General features: G+C 34.7%; 1 protein-coding gene across 5 annotated transcripts; it reads left to right on the top strand.

Moving 5' to 3' along the window:
- Positions 1-5,140: 5,140 nt before the first annotated feature.
- On the top strand, positions 5,141-15,362 carry KERA (keratocan). 5 transcript variants are annotated; one of them, XM_085518857.1, is made up of 4 exons: positions 5,141-5,315; positions 6,866-6,955; positions 8,227-9,119; positions 13,328-15,362. In XM_085518857.1, exons 3-4 carry the CDS (start codon positions 8,231-8,233, stop codon positions 13,498-13,500), a joined length of 1,062 nt encoding a protein of 353 aa, XP_085374983.1. In that variant the 5' UTR covers positions 5,141-5,315; positions 6,866-6,955; positions 8,227-8,230; the 3' UTR covers positions 13,501-15,362.
- Positions 15,363-15,807: the final 445 nt, after the last annotated feature.

The raw sequence follows: 15,807 nt of genomic DNA, 5'->3' as shown, positions 1-15,807 counted from the left end.
TAGCAAAAACCAAACATTTTGTTCACAACCAAACTCTCTAAATCTTTCTTTTCCAAGTGACAGGTATGAATGTTGATGAGAGAGAGTAGTTTAGTCTGGGATACCAGTAAGAATGGTAAGAAATTTTTCTTGTCACAAAACATAACCAGCTGCTTAATAATATGGCATTTGCTAGATTTAATTTTCTAGCACTCACCAGACATGCAAAAACACATATCTCATATCCCTTCAGGATATCACTTGTAGAGCTCATTGATAGCTGCACCTTGGGGCATAGAACATTGCCTGCATGGCAATAATGCCTATAATAATGTATTTTCTTGTGATGGACAGGCTTCTTGCTGTGATTGACACACCAACACATAGAGAAAGACACTACTGTACTAGCTATTAGTGACCTAGAGAATTTCTATGCCAGGAATTGCTAGTGTGAAAATTGCATCTCCTATTTTCTTTACTATTGTGACTCGATCAGTTCTTGTATTGCTTAGGCAGCATCTGGAACAGCTGCAGAGGCAATCAAATAATCTTAGAGCCTTTGGACATGCAAAGAAAACAGGCTGTTAGATTTAACGGTACGGACAGATAGGCTGTGTAAAAGAACATTTTTGCATCTTGCAGCATGTGGTGCAGTGTTCAGGACAGCAGTGTTGTCTGATCAACCTGACTAGAGAACACATTCCAAAAATTATGAAGACACTTCAGAATATACTGAGTAGTGCCTATCAAAATATGTATTTCTTTTGGAAATAATGCCTTTACTGAAACATGCATCAGACTGCAGACAGAAGTACTGTAAGTTTTTATAAATGTCATACCTTGTATACCAATATAAGAGTAAGCTGTCTACAAAACAAACAAGGCCAAATGCTGTCTCTCAATGTTCTGTTTTTATTTTTGTTGTTGTTGTTTTTTTCCCATGAACTTTCTGGTATCTCATTGTGTGCTTCTGCTTTGCATCTTACTCTGTCAACTTTTTTTCCAAGGTAAACAAATGTTTCCTGAACTTTACATTTAGACTTAATGATGATTAGGACTATTTTACTGTCAAACAACTAAACATGAAAGCTTGTGAGTTCTCAAAAGAATTCCAAGATTATGTGCCAACCACACTGATTTTGAGAAATATTTTTGATTCAAAGTATTAAATAGAGTTGTGTTGATTTCTTTTACACAGTTTAGGTAATAGAAGTCATCTCCTGCAGGATTTTTCAGGCCCACTCTAGACTCAGAAGATGAGAATGCTGTTCCTAATGAATTCCACAGCCTTGACACGAAGTGTGTATTACCCATATAGTGCAGAAAGGAACGAGGTATTTATTTCTGAAATTCACAGCAGCCACTGTGATGAGTGGAGAGTCACCTGATTCTCCCACAGAGCTGGACTCCAGCTTTCTTAAAAAAATAAATAAATAAATAAATAAATAATAAAAAAAAAGTTATGTTCTGCTGAAATGCTTGCTGGGGTCTTTTATCTATAATATAAAGATGTAGTGCTTGTTGAGGACTCTAATCTACACTGTAAAGATGTTTCAACATGTTCTATCTGAAAGGATAATTGGTGACTGGAGTACTGATGATGAGTGAGATTCTAGCTTCAAGTCCAGACTCTGGAAGAGAACATGAGTACTTTGGAATTGCCAGCTGTTGAAAATTATGACAAACCTGACTATTAAAAAATCACATATTTTTTGTTCAGTTTTTCCCAAAGAGTATCTGCATTAACAATTATATGAAAATATATTACAATTAATGGAAAGTGAAGTATGGTTTACATTTTCATATACTTCTGCCATTTGGATTTTCTTTCAAAATCTTGAAAAAGCAGTTTCACCTTGAATTTCTCATCTGGCAGAATTAATATATTACAGTTTTATTATAAAAGACCAACAGTATATTTTTCATTAAGCTGTGGGGGTACTCTTTTTTGAAACCCTTGCTATTTCTTTCAGAATAAAGTACTTTCTAAAAGTCTGAACTTCTCAGGATTCATCAACTTACTGTGGGAATCTAAAAAGAATAAGTGTTCAAATAATTTTACACTACTTTAACAACAGAACAAAATAAAAGAATAGAAGAAACACTAATTCCACACAGCCTGTTTTCACTATGTTTCATGTTACCTTCAAAGATTTAATCTGATAATTTATTTTTCAATACTGAAGATACAATAGTCACTGAATGACTAATACATGCTTTAATTTACCATTAGTTGCCCAGCAAATATCAGTCATCTCAATAGTTAAATGCAGGCCCAAGAACTAAGTGTATATTTGTAATTTACAAATGTGTAAGTTGGATATTTTAATTTAAGATACATCTAGCATATTGTGCTGCATATCTACCATTTTAAAAATCAAGTCTGTGATATTAACATAGAATATATTTGTTTCAATGTTGAAATCATTGAAAACTTCAACACAAATTAAGGTAAGAGATTAACAGCTACATTTACATGACAAGTAGGTTAAACCTAGCTAGCCAAGGTAAAAACCTGATCTTGACATCCTGGTGTGGAACTTTACTGTGTCACCATGGTGAAGAATTCAAAACAGAAAGAGAACAGAAAGCTAAACATTCTTTAATGAAGCATATTTGGAAGAGCTCTGTACCTCCCCATAGCAGCTGAACTCTTTTCCATAGTTATTCTATTCTGAAATATGCTACTCTTCAAGGATGAATTTAAACTGAGCTACTCAGTTCTCACTGGAGGTTTCACAAGGGAGTTCACCCAAAACAGAATTTGTGGGTTGAGATAAAACTATTTACAAAAAGGAAGATGATAATAGTTATGACAATATAATAAGTGAAGCACAAGAAATTGCTCACCACCCACTGACTGATGCCCAGTTAGCCTCCCGGTGAGCAGAAGACAGATGAACTCATTCCCTACAAAACTCTCTTCGTGGTGTCATAAGGTATGGAATATCCCCTTTGCCAGTTTAAATCAGCTGTCCTGATTCTGTTAACACCAACTTCTTGGGCCCTTAGCGGAGAATGGCTTTGGCTGTGTGCTGCACTGCTTAGCAGCAACACCTTGCTGTTTTTCTCCTAGAACTAAAACATAGCATTATACTAGAGACTCCGAAGAAAACAATTGGAATATATCACCACTACGTGCCAATCTTCAGAACTGAAAGAGGCAGGGGAACCCTGAATAAATGTAAACATATGGCTTAAGCAGACTGCATGACAGTCTGGAGCTGCTGAGTACTTGGTGAAAGTTGCTTGAACTGTGTGTGGACTATTTTTTTTTTAAGATTTTTGAAGCATCTCCATCTCTGTAGTCATCCTGGAGGGAATTTTAAAATGTATTACAGATAAACAGATTGTCCTTTGGGGCATGATGTATAACTTTTTAGTAAAGTAGTAATCAAATTAGGTATACTGGATGGAAGTCTTTGTTAAATGAAGAAATCCACAGGGTGGTGAATTAGATATGCTTGCAGTATATTCTTGGCTTTGCTGGTAATGATCTACACACATGCTTAATGTTTAACAGACCTTGCTTCATACTAAATCTGAGACATATGGCAGCCATTACTTAAAGAAAGCAATGCATTTCTTTCCTGTCAGCAATGTCAGTACTGAAGCAGATTCTTACAGAAGTCTCAGTTATCCATATCTCCTGCCTGTAATTCTTGATACTCTGCTTTTTAGCCCTTTTTGTCCCCTCACTCTCCAATTTTTATTTTTATTTTTCTTCTGACAGATCTATTATGAGATTGATTAACTGTGTGAATTTCCAGGATAAATATGGAGCCAAAATCATTTCAGACATATTCCTTAAACTGTAACAATCCCAACAATTTATTTTCAAAAGCCCTGCAAAATCCACAGAATGAGTATTCATGGGATTTTTGTTGTAGTCGTATTTGCATTTCCTTTTATTATCATGCAAATACAGTCTTGGAGATTGTTCATCATCTCAGGGACATTTTGTGCTTCACTGATATTTTGGTTGCTCAGCTTCACAGCTTAAGAATTACTCTTGTAGAAAGTGAGGCCTTGGAAAATGTCTCAGGTTGGACACTCAGAATGAAAAGTCTCCCAAACCATTAGTCATTTTCGAAAATCTTGGCCATGATCTTTTATTAGCCTGTAAAAGTTTATCACCGTACATTGCACCCTTTAAATAATTACTAGCGACACCAGATGATGGAGATGCAAAACAGGAGAATTTGTGGGCAGTCTTGATGGTTTCTTGGAAAGCAGGCCTTTCTGCAATATCTATTTGGGTACCCAGTCATGTGTTCCCAAAGCACTCTTTTCAAAATGTTTGAATACAGGTGAGAATACACACTAGCAGGGACATCTCCGTCTAGACCAGGCTGCTCAAAGCCCCATCCAGCCTGGCCTTGAATGATTCCAGGGAGGTGGAGTTCACAGTGGAAGGCAGATCTTCCAGTGTCTCACCACCTTCACAGTAAAGAATTTCTTCCTAATGTCAAGTCTAAATCTGCTCTCTCCCATTTTAAAACCATTTCACCTTGTCCTGTTACTACATGCCGTCATTAAAAGTCCACCCCCCGGCTTTCCTGTAGGCCCCCTTTGGATACTGGAATGACGCTGCTCTCTCATCCAGGTGTAGGGGAGGTGCTCCAGCCCTCTGATCGTATGAGTGCTCTTCTGTACCTGCTCCAACAACTCAATGAAATACCTGGTCTCCAAATCCACAGATGTCACATAATAATGACGTGCTTCTCCCTTGGCAAACAGCAGTTTACCCAAAGAGCCCCACTGTCTGTCACAAGATAACCTACTCATCCCTCTGCCTAGGACTTTTGTGATAACATAATGAACATCTGTACATGATCAGCAGGCTAAAGGGTAAACTCAGAACCTCCTGAAGTACAAGAATAACAAATCTTTCTTGTTAAATGTACAACATCTGGCAGCTTGCATTGGAGTGTGTCACAGCAGATATCTGCCACCACTACTCACTGTTTTAAACTTTTCATTTCAGTATTTGTGAAAGTCTTGGCTCGTTCCTTAATGGTGAACAGATCACAAAAACTCCAGATCCTTTCTATATGTACTTTGTGAAGACTTAGCACAAATGCAAACCAGATTTAAGCTGTACTGGCTGGCTTTGACAAAAATCATAGATATACTTTTCATTGTAAAGCCTCCTTAAGTCAGTTGTAACCAAACACAACTATTTTAACATTCATACTGTGTTGCTTTCCATCTTTTCCCACCTCCCTTCCATGGAGTCCAGCTGACTTTCTGGTCACTTGCATGTAGCTGGATGACTGCTGCAGGAGGAAACATTTTAAGGCCTAGTTCTTTAAAGTGGCACTCATAATGAGAAGGTTAGTATGACACATTTAATTTTTTGCTCATAGGTAGTATATCATCTGCTGAAAGTTAGAACTTTTATTTTTAGGTATAGATGTAAATATAAGAGATGGTGAAGAATCTGCAGTTCTATTGGAGTGAAGCACTTAATCTGTTGTTTTGTTTTTAAGCACATAAGCTACATCAAAATAGCAGGTAACAAGAATGTTGGTTTTTTTTTTCCCCTAAACAAAAAGCATACTAGGACCAATATGTACTTGTTAACAAAACTTTAAAATGTGCTTAACATTAGCCTTACTGAAGTCAGTGGAAGTTGAAAATGTTCCTAAAGGTTGATTTCCTTTTATTTATTTATTTGTGTCAAATATTCTTGCAAAATAAAAGAATGAGGATTAAAATGATGACTAGATTACTAGATATTTCTTAAACCTCTTCTTAGACATTCTGAATTTGGGAATCAAAGAATTAAACATTATGAAGTACGTTACTGGAGATTTTATTACTAAAAAACTTAGATTGAACGGTATTAAATTTATTATATGTTTTATAGCATGTATAAACTCATAAAAGCTTTGAGGATGTATTTTATGTTTGTAGCATTTTCATTAACTTTTCTTTTAAAATATTTATGCTCTGGCTTTGAGCCTGGATAGTTTTCCTGATACTTATCTGTTACTATTTGTATCAGAAAAGAAAACAAAAATCCCCCTGAAGTATTTAATGTGAGAAATAGGCATCTATGCTTTGGAAAATGAGTTGGCTGGAAAGAGTTTTCTTTAGATCAATGATAAAACAAGGCAATTAATTGGTGCCTTGATAATTAAAAACAGACCTCACTGCAGGAGGCACTGTGGAATATCATATCTTAGTAGAAATATGTGTAAAAATGCCTCAGAAGAAAGAGGAAAAGTCATGTTTTAATCCTTTTTAATTATTAAAAAGATCTTAGCAAATGCTTTTGCTATCTTCTTCCTTTAATCAAGAATTACATCTTTAAATGGCAAGGCAGCATCTGCATTTAATCAAAATCAAATAAAAGATTTCCGCTGGAACAGATGGCACTGGTTTTAATGCTTTGTGGCCAGTTCAGGTATTACGAGAATGAATTATGATGTAAGCAAGCTTTGTGTGTAAAGTATAATTTGACAAAACTATTGAATAAAGGAACACTTTGTGTTACCTGTTTCATCTAGACCAGATCATCTCATCTGCTAAAATGTAAGAATCAAATAACTTCAGCTCTGTGGTTGCTTAATATTCAAGTCAGGATTTCCTGCCTTTTCTTGCCTAGGTGCTGAGGTGCCTTAGCTATTTTAGGGGTTAAAAGCTGCAGTCACTGATGCGTATATATTAGGCTGTATTCATAGAACGCGGCTTGTAGCCTGACTCAAGCTATTACAGTCTAACAGCAGTGACCAATAGAAAGGGGAGATCCAAGAAAGCTGAGGTAAGCCCAAATTCTGAAGCAACGTCAAATTAGGAACAATAGCTAATAAGGTGTGTATGGTAATACATCTGGGAATGTTAGCACATAATTCAAGTTTTATATGCTATTAATTCTTAGGACAGGAAGCAAACACAGTGGTTAGCAGCCAAAGGCTGTAACAGTGATTTCTAACTGGCTGCAGACAGCTCCAGGAACTTGACTGACAAGGTAAATTACTTTATATTTCTTTAAAAAATATTATTCTTATTATGATATCATATTATTATGTATATTTACAGAGTGAGAATTAAATATGTTGTTCTTTAGAAATATTTTATTTGCCCTGTTTTGGAATAATTCCAAATATCAGATTCTGAGACTAGATCATCTGTAGGATTTTGCACTTGTTACTGGTAATGACAAAAATGAACACTATTATCTGGTTGCATATGATATGCTGCAATTAACTGAGCTGTTTAATCTTAATGGTGCACTAGACATAGGAAATAATTCCCTCTTTATTTAAATGTGGTGTTTTTTCCACAACTAATATCTGTATTTTTACCAGAAATCTCAGCCCTCTCTTGCTTTTGCATTTTGAAAAGCAAACAAGGTAATAAAGTTTGTGAAGCACTGTTTTTGCGCTACATAAATATGTCCTGATGAAGCAAGTGATCATTAATGATCTTATTCATTGTTTAATGGTGAAAAGTATTAGCACAACAAGTAATTAAGTCAGTGAAAAAGTTGCAAAATGCATGACTGTATATGAGCTAATTCAGTTTGGACTTGCCTTTTATTTAATTTAGATCATGCATTTGTTTTGCCTCTTTGCTATAGAAAAGACAATTCATAACTTTGAATTTGAAAGAGAAAGGGAGGAAGGGAAATGGATTACTCAAACATATTCCCTCCAAGCTTTTTAAGAACATGCCCAACAAACAGCTGTTAAAACATTCTTTGATCTTTCACTTTTATGTGATGAGAAAAGACCTGGAAAATCTGATCCAGATGCCACTATAATTTAGAAGAGAGGAAAACCAAAAAAGATCATAGGATTAATGTTAAAGGGAGTAACACAGACTACAAAGGTATTAATATCATCACAGTATTGATAGCATTATTGAAGATGATAAATTACATAAATTATCTTACACAGAAAGCTCAATGCAGATTTTAAAATAAATAAAATAAAATAAATGAATAAGAAGGAATGATTTAATTCAGAGACACACTCCATTCTTACAGATTCTTTGAAATGATCCCTGCATGAACATCAGTTAAATTTATAGCCATCATGAAAACTAAGTTAGATCAGGAAAATATTCAACATATAATGCTAAACTGTTTATACCTTGTGTTACTATTTAGGAAATACCATGGGTGACAGAATTTGTGTATAAAGGAAATATTATTTGTAGTGTAATAATGCTTTGTTAATTTGGTATGTTGTTAGAGAGTTCTCTTGAGACAACTAATTGTTTTTTTCCCCTTCTAAGGCAAATGATGACTCTAAAAGTCTGCCCAAGTCTTTTGTTATTATTTTTAGTCCATTCTGTGTGGACTCGAACTGTGAGACAAGTTTATAACGAGCTGGATCCTGAGCATTGGTCTCATTACACTTTTGAGTGTCCACAAGAGTGTTTTTGTCCTCCTAGTTTCCCCAATGCATTATACTGTGATAACAAAGGACTTAAAGAAATACCTGCAATCCCAGCAAGAATTTGGTACCTCTATCTTCAAAACAACCTAATTGAAACAATTTCAGAGAAGCCTTTTGTTAATGCCACTCATTTAAGATGGATAAATTTGAACAAGAATAAAATCACCAACAATGGAATTGAGAGTGGTGTGCTCAGCAAGCTGAAAAGGCTGTTGTACTTATTCCTTGAAGATAATGAGTTGGAAGAGGTGCCAGCACCATTACCAGTGGGCTTGGAACAGCTGAGGCTGGCTAGAAACAAAATCTCCAGAATCCCAGAAGGAGTCTTCAGCAATTTGGAAAATCTCACTATGTTAGATTTGCACCAGAATAACTTGTTGGACAGCGCTCTTCAAAGTGACACCTTCCAAGGACTCAACAGTCTTATGCAACTCAACATAGCAAAAAATTCCCTCAAAAAGATGCCTTTAAGCATTCCAGCTAACACACTGCAGCTGTTTTTAGACAACAACTCCATTGAAGTTATACCAGAAAACTACTTCAGTGCAATACCCAAAGTGACTTTCCTTAGGCTGAACTACAATAAATTATCTGATGAAGGCATTCCCCCAAATGGGTTTAATGTTTCATCTATTCTAGACCTACAGCTGTCTCATAACCAGCTCACTAAAATTCCACCGATCAATGCTCATCTCGAGCACCTTCACCTTGATCACAACAGAATCAAAAGTAAGTGTGTATCATCAGTGATATCAGCAAGAAGTAATTCATTTTAAATGGCTTCTTAACTTCAGAAAGTGCTTCTTGAAAGAAGAGATTAAAAATGTGCCAGGGGTTATAGGGAAATAAGCAATAGGACCTCCCAGAGGCCAGCTTTCAATTCTGTTCTAAATATGACAAACAAATATGTACAATTGAGTAATACCAACTTTTGGAAAATGTTCATCGGGATACAGAAAAAAAGACATCCTTGTAAACAGATCAGAAGTAGGAGGCTTAAGGAATTTTTTCCATTTGAATTTTGATATATACACTCCAGTGAACATTTCGTGAGAGAAAATTAAGTTTTCACACAAATATGATGGGACAAACATGCAAGAGATAACAATAAAAAAAAAAAGAGGGTAGTAGTTTGGGATGTTCAATGCACATCTATGTAACTGTCATATTTCCATATTTCCAAAGTTTCTGAGAACTTTAGAGACTTCACTAAACTAACAGAATCACTGTATTTTCAGCTGCTTTGATGATCTCTTTGTAGTAGCAGAGGAAGCTTGTCATATCCTAACTCTGCTTCTAACAATGTTTCCAGCATCTAGGTACACCAGGAACAGGTGGAGTATCTGCATACAAATCCTGCACATCTTAAATCTTTCTGATTACTAATGTGCAGCTGCTTTTTGCTAGCCAGTACAGTAAGCTGTTTCATGCCCAAGGGCAAAATCAAAGTGGTCACTATCTAATTATCACTGAATAGAATGTAGCCAGGTCTCCACATTTGTCTTCTTAACATGCTGATTTAATTGAACAAATTATTTTCTATGTTGTGTTACTGTTGATCACAAACATGCTAAAGGTAACAATTTGGCTTCTGTGTGAAAGAAAAACATATAGAAGGATAGCTACTAATTATTTAATTAATTCTGAATTTGGGAAATCAAATGTATGAAAATTGACAAATACAGAAGAATTCTGTGCAACTGGAACCTTTTTAAGTGGCCTGCAAAAAGCCTAATGGTTAATTAGAGTTAAGGCTAATGACATATGCTGCTACCAAACATATTTAACTGCCCCCTGGTTAGAAAGGAATTTATTTTAATTGCTTCACTTCAAGGCCTTAGGTGTAGACTTTGTCTCCTATCACTTCAAATGGACAGTAAACTGAAATAATTGGAATGTAACTTGTCCAGTTTAGATGTGTTTTGTGTTAAAGGTAGAAAAGAGCATTTAAACAGTTGCCAGATTATTTCCTTTCTTAAGAAAGTTTTAAAATAAGTTTAAACTGTGAATAATAACCTATCTAGTATCTGTAAACTCAGTTCTCGTTTTCCAATGACACATGAATATCCATGAGTCTAAGTCACACTAATTTTCCAAGAGACTTACATTTCTAAATGCCTTTACCACTTTTCAAATCAAACATTCATTACTTAGGCTCTTTGAAATTTTCCTCTTAATTTTTTCCAATGAAGTTTTTATTTTTAGCAGTCATGTAAAAAGTAGTCAAATATATATTAAAAAACCAATATCTTAAGGGAAATACTGATATCATCTAAGCTATATTACCGCAGGATTGTAATTGTTCAAGAGGTACAATAATGACATAGGATCCATTGGACAATGCTTTGATGGATAGTTTATCAAAAAAATTTAAGACTGCATGCAAGGAATTTAATTCCATCAGGCAAGGTAATTAAGTTTTGGCATTGGTCTGCAATTGTTCTTAAGCACAGGAAGACAATGGTCAGTCATAATTTTAATGCAACAAATGTAAAGAACTTGAAAGAACAGTAATTGTGAAAGCTTGGATCTGGTTTCTCCATAAAAAAACGTCCATCTGAAAATGTACTTATGCATGCTTAGTCTGACCTCTTCTACAACATTTATTATCAGACACTCCTGCACACTTGCTACTATTTTCTTTCCTCTTGGTCGTTCATAGTTACACTGTTGGCACTGCAAAAGTTCAGACACAAAAATTTGACTGTAAATATTGTTTGTGCACTTTTTATTGCACTGAAGCCCAGTGAAATCAATGGTAACCTGGTCTTGTGGAACCAAGATTTTATTTATATCTTCACCAAGAATCCCACTGCACAACAGAATACGATAGTACACAACACTTAGAGGCAAAATCAATATAAAATGAAAACCAATAGTGGCTACAGCAAATACACATCACTCCTGTTTCATCACATTTTAAGTTATAGCTGTTTGCAATTTTATTTATGAGATACACATACAAGGCTGTGAGATGTCAAATCATGGGACAGAGAGTGTTAAAGGAAGCAAAAAGAGGTGAAGGCATGATGTAACATTGTAGACAATGAACAGTGGTAATCAGAAGTTACAACAAGGTTGTCAAAGACCTGATAAAAGCGAGCAAACCTTAAGTTTTCCTAGGGGAATGTCAGAAGGCTGAGCTAGCTCCTTTGAGATAATATTGTTTCACGCAGAGAGAAAGGGAAAATTCCTTGGGCCAAGTAGCACTACCAATTTATCAAAATTCATTTTAGGATATTTGGAAGAAAATGCTCTATGTTCTAGATCCTGTCTAATTGTCAGAGTCCTGAACTATTAGTCTTCTATAGCAACTGTATTTCTAAATGTTGAGACCTTATGAATTTGTAGTGGAAAAAGAAACAGGATCTTTCGTAGCTCTTCAGCAGATGTAGAGTATTAGCCAGTAATGAGAATCTCTTTAGTTTTCCCCAACTGCAGCTCCAGAGTCTCAGTGTAAATATTATGCTCCTTGTCCACAGGATAAATTTGTCTTATTTAAAATAACCACCCAAGATTTCAGTTTCTATTTTGAATGCCATTCAGCCCTTTACAATTCCAGAGGGAAATTCACCCTATCATCAGGAGACACTAGTCAACTTTTCTATGCATCCATTTCTCTCCAGAATTTGTAAATGGAGTCTAAATGGTTTGCTTAGACTGACACTATTCTCTGCATGAATCAGTTCTTTTGAGGGAACTGTACTAATGTAACTGGATTGCCCTGTCCCTCCTTTTGCCAGCAAAATTCAGCAATATACCCACAAACCCAGGATTGAAAGAGATAAAGGCTTTTACTACTCTAATAATTTGGGTAGGATTTACTACTTATACAATAACCAAATCACTCTGTATCACACATTATCAGGAAATCACTTCATAGGTGGCCGGCCTGTGGTTCAAAAGCTACCTTCTCATGTTAAGGCTGGAATAATTAACCCATGAACACTATTCCACTGGGATATTTTCTGGATCAAACAACACAGAATTTTAGAGTTCATTTGAAGCCATCTTGTTTTCTAATGACAGCAGTGCTCTTCGGCTCTTTGAAGTGCATTATAAAATGCAAAGACAAATATTGTCTGCTATACAGCAGTGATTCATTTGCACATCTTTTTGTAATTGCTTCCTTAGTGAAATCTTATTCTCAAACTTCCTTTTTCATGTCTTCACACAAGAAAATAAGTTGTACCTTGCTTCTTCCAAGACTTATCTTCAGATGTCTTACAAGGGAATTAAATGTATTAATCAAATTTCACAACACGGGCAAAGAGATCTTTTTACAGTATTTCTGATAAAATTCCAAGTCCTTGACAAGCTAAATGTATACATCCAGTCTCCATGACAAAGATGAAAGCTGTTTCAAAGATATTGCCAACATCTTGGCAGTGTTGTTCTGAAATACTACTTTTCTTTTGGGGTAAAAAAAAAAAAAAAAAATCATGCTTTTTCTTGTTCTTCTTGTTGTGGTTGTTCTGTCTTAACTTCAAATAAATTTAGAAGATGTAATCAGAAGATATATGAATATTATAGCATACCACTGAGGTAAGATCTTCAAAATTCCTCAGCATTAGCCTTGTTCTGCCTCCTGTGAAGTTGGAGTTATGTCTCAAAATATACTTATATTATACAACTGTCTAAGCTATTTGTTTTAGTCTTTGTCTAAGATGAGGTTATATATCTAGCATGCTTTATTCACAATTATGGCATGTTAAATACGGCATGTTTAATATGTGATTCTCTGCTCTAAATTACGATATCTCAGTATGCATTCTTACAATAATGAATAAAATTGTGGGTGTTATTCCAACTCTGACAAGAGAAAGTGAGTCCTATACAAACACTGGGGCAAGGCTGTATTATTTTTCTAAGGACATTTTAGTTTTCAAGATCCCTCCCTATGGAAATTACCTAACATGTGTGATCTACATTTTCAGGTGTCAATGGCACTCAGATATGCCCAGTCTCAATTGCTGTAGCAGAAGACTATGGTCTTTATGGTAACATCCCTCGCCTTCGTTATCTTCGCTTGGATGGAAATGAAATTCAGCCTCCAATTCCTTTGGATATCATGATATGTTTCCAGCTACTTCAGGCTGTTGTCATATAAACGTAATACTACATCATATAAACATAATGTGTGAAGCACTCTTGTGCTGTAAGAATGCTAAGATACAAGTTTTGCTGGAATGAAACTTGTTTTAACTCAGAAACCAAGAAGTAACAGTTTTATTTTGACTCTACTTTGTTCTTTGCTTGCATCTTTTCTGCAGCTGAAAATATTGTTCTTCTTTTAGAAGAGATTTTGAATCTACATAAAACATACTTAACACGTGACCTAAGAATTCCTACTGTAAATATGTAGAAAATTGTCAGTTGTAATTTCCCAAATATTCCAAAGCAAATTCTTATATACTCTATCTTGTCAAATTCTACAATGTTTATCCTATTTATATCATTGGTTTAGACAAGTTATATGTCCATGTATTTGTTAACTAGTAACTAACATAAAGAATTTAGATGCAGTCATGTTGGAGAAATCATGTGTAACATGAATACAATTTTATCAGAACTGTCAGTCTTTTTTAACTGCCTAACAGTTATCAGCCATTTCACGTGCAAATAACTCATAAATTGTTGTCATCCTGACTGATAATGATATTTTTAAGGTACGAAGTGTGTGAGACTCAGGGTACAAAGCAATATACTGAGTATATATTACTTCACAGACATATGATTTCAAAGTTGAGACTGGACAAGGGAATACAGGATGAAATCTAGTTCTACCAAAGAGCCATTTTTCTGCTGTTTCATTCTTCAGAATTACATTTTTAATTTTGACACCATTTTTTCCTTCAGCTTTAGGTTGGTCATTCAGTATTTGGTTCATATTTTGATTCTACAGAGACAAAACCAAGAAAAGTAATCATTTTTTATTTCACAGAGTAGGTGTTTTACAGAAATTACAAAGATAAGTTAATGTATCAATGAAAAACATTAATTTAAGAAATTAAAAGATAAAACCCTCCCTCCTACCACTAACGCTAACTTGTTCACTGAACTAAACAAATATTTTCATAGGAAGTGTATCAGTTGGAGCAAATAAAACTCAGGGCAGTGTTTAGCTATCTGCCAACTCATATAAATACATATACTTCTGGACTCTAGAGATGTCTAGTTTTTTTAGATTTCAGTAGCTAACAAACAATATATAAGCAGGCATCTTTACACAAAATCTGGTGGATTTTGATTTTTGTTGTTGTTGATGTTGTTTGGATGTTTTTTATTTTTGTTTTGTTTAGTAAAACAATACTGGGAGTTCAATACAAAATTCAAATATTTGAGCCAACAATTCACTCTATTCACTGTTAATTTTTGTTATTTCTAATACCCAACAAAGCAGACTATCAATCAGCAATATTATTTTACTTTTCATGTATTTGTAGATAGAAGTAATTAGTTGAATCCATTCCTAACATTTTAGAAGAGAAATTAGAATTTAGAACATTCTAAATTTTAAAACTGGCCTCAGCAACAATCAATTTAAACTGTATATGTGGCATAGTCTTCTTCTTTGAAGGTTAAACATTTTCTTAAAAGCAGATCTTTAGAAGCATTGAGAATATCAATTTCTAACCTTCAGTCTCATACTGTTTGAAAATTGGGACTTATGATCTCTGGCACTTACAGATATAACCCAGTATAGAAGCCCAGTGTAGAATAAACTTATTCAGAAATCCTCTTTTGAAAACCTTTATTATCACAGTTCATTGAATATGATTGCTGGAAAATTTTAGCAAAATGTTTCCTGTACCTTTATATTCATTCTGTATGAAAAAAATACACATCTAAAGTCTCTACAGTATGTATGCATGTTCACGCATGTTCTTTCATAATAACATAGTAATTTATTTTTTGAATAAGAAATGATTTTGGGGACAGTACTACTAATTAAATTATAATGATCATCAACTGCTTGTACTTTGAAGTGAATTTCTACTTACAACAAAGAGAAAATAGTCTAGTGTAAGCATTCTCAGGTACATATGTACATTGTCAACAATTCTAATTTATGAAATTGCAAAGTATCCTTGGGCTGAAGCTGGAGATTATGACATTTTAGGCACTATGTATATAACAAAAAAAGAGCAACCCTTCCCAGTGAGATGATTAACTATTAGAAGTAAATAGATACAAGAACAAGAGAACATCAAGGTAGTTAGCTTTCTTGGTAGGGATATAATGTGCTCTTTAATTAAATCACTGCTAATGCTTGCTTTCACTCAGCTGGGCAGTGGGTTTTTCCAATCTGTGAAATATGACTGGATGGTGAATAGCCTTATGAATTATTTCTTCAAAGGTCAGTGCTATCTTTGGAACAGATGTTTTACATATGCAGATTGATACTAAGTACCTG

This window comes from Coturnix japonica, chromosome 1 (genome assembly GCF_054131305.1).
Source record: "Coturnix japonica strain WE chromosome 1, WE-NBRP24, whole genome shotgun sequence".
Classification (NCBI taxonomy): Eukaryota; Metazoa; Chordata; class Aves; order Galliformes; family Phasianidae; genus Coturnix; species Coturnix japonica.
The sequence above is the reverse complement of the archived record's forward strand: the minus strand, read 5'-3'. Positions and strand labels throughout refer to the sequence as shown.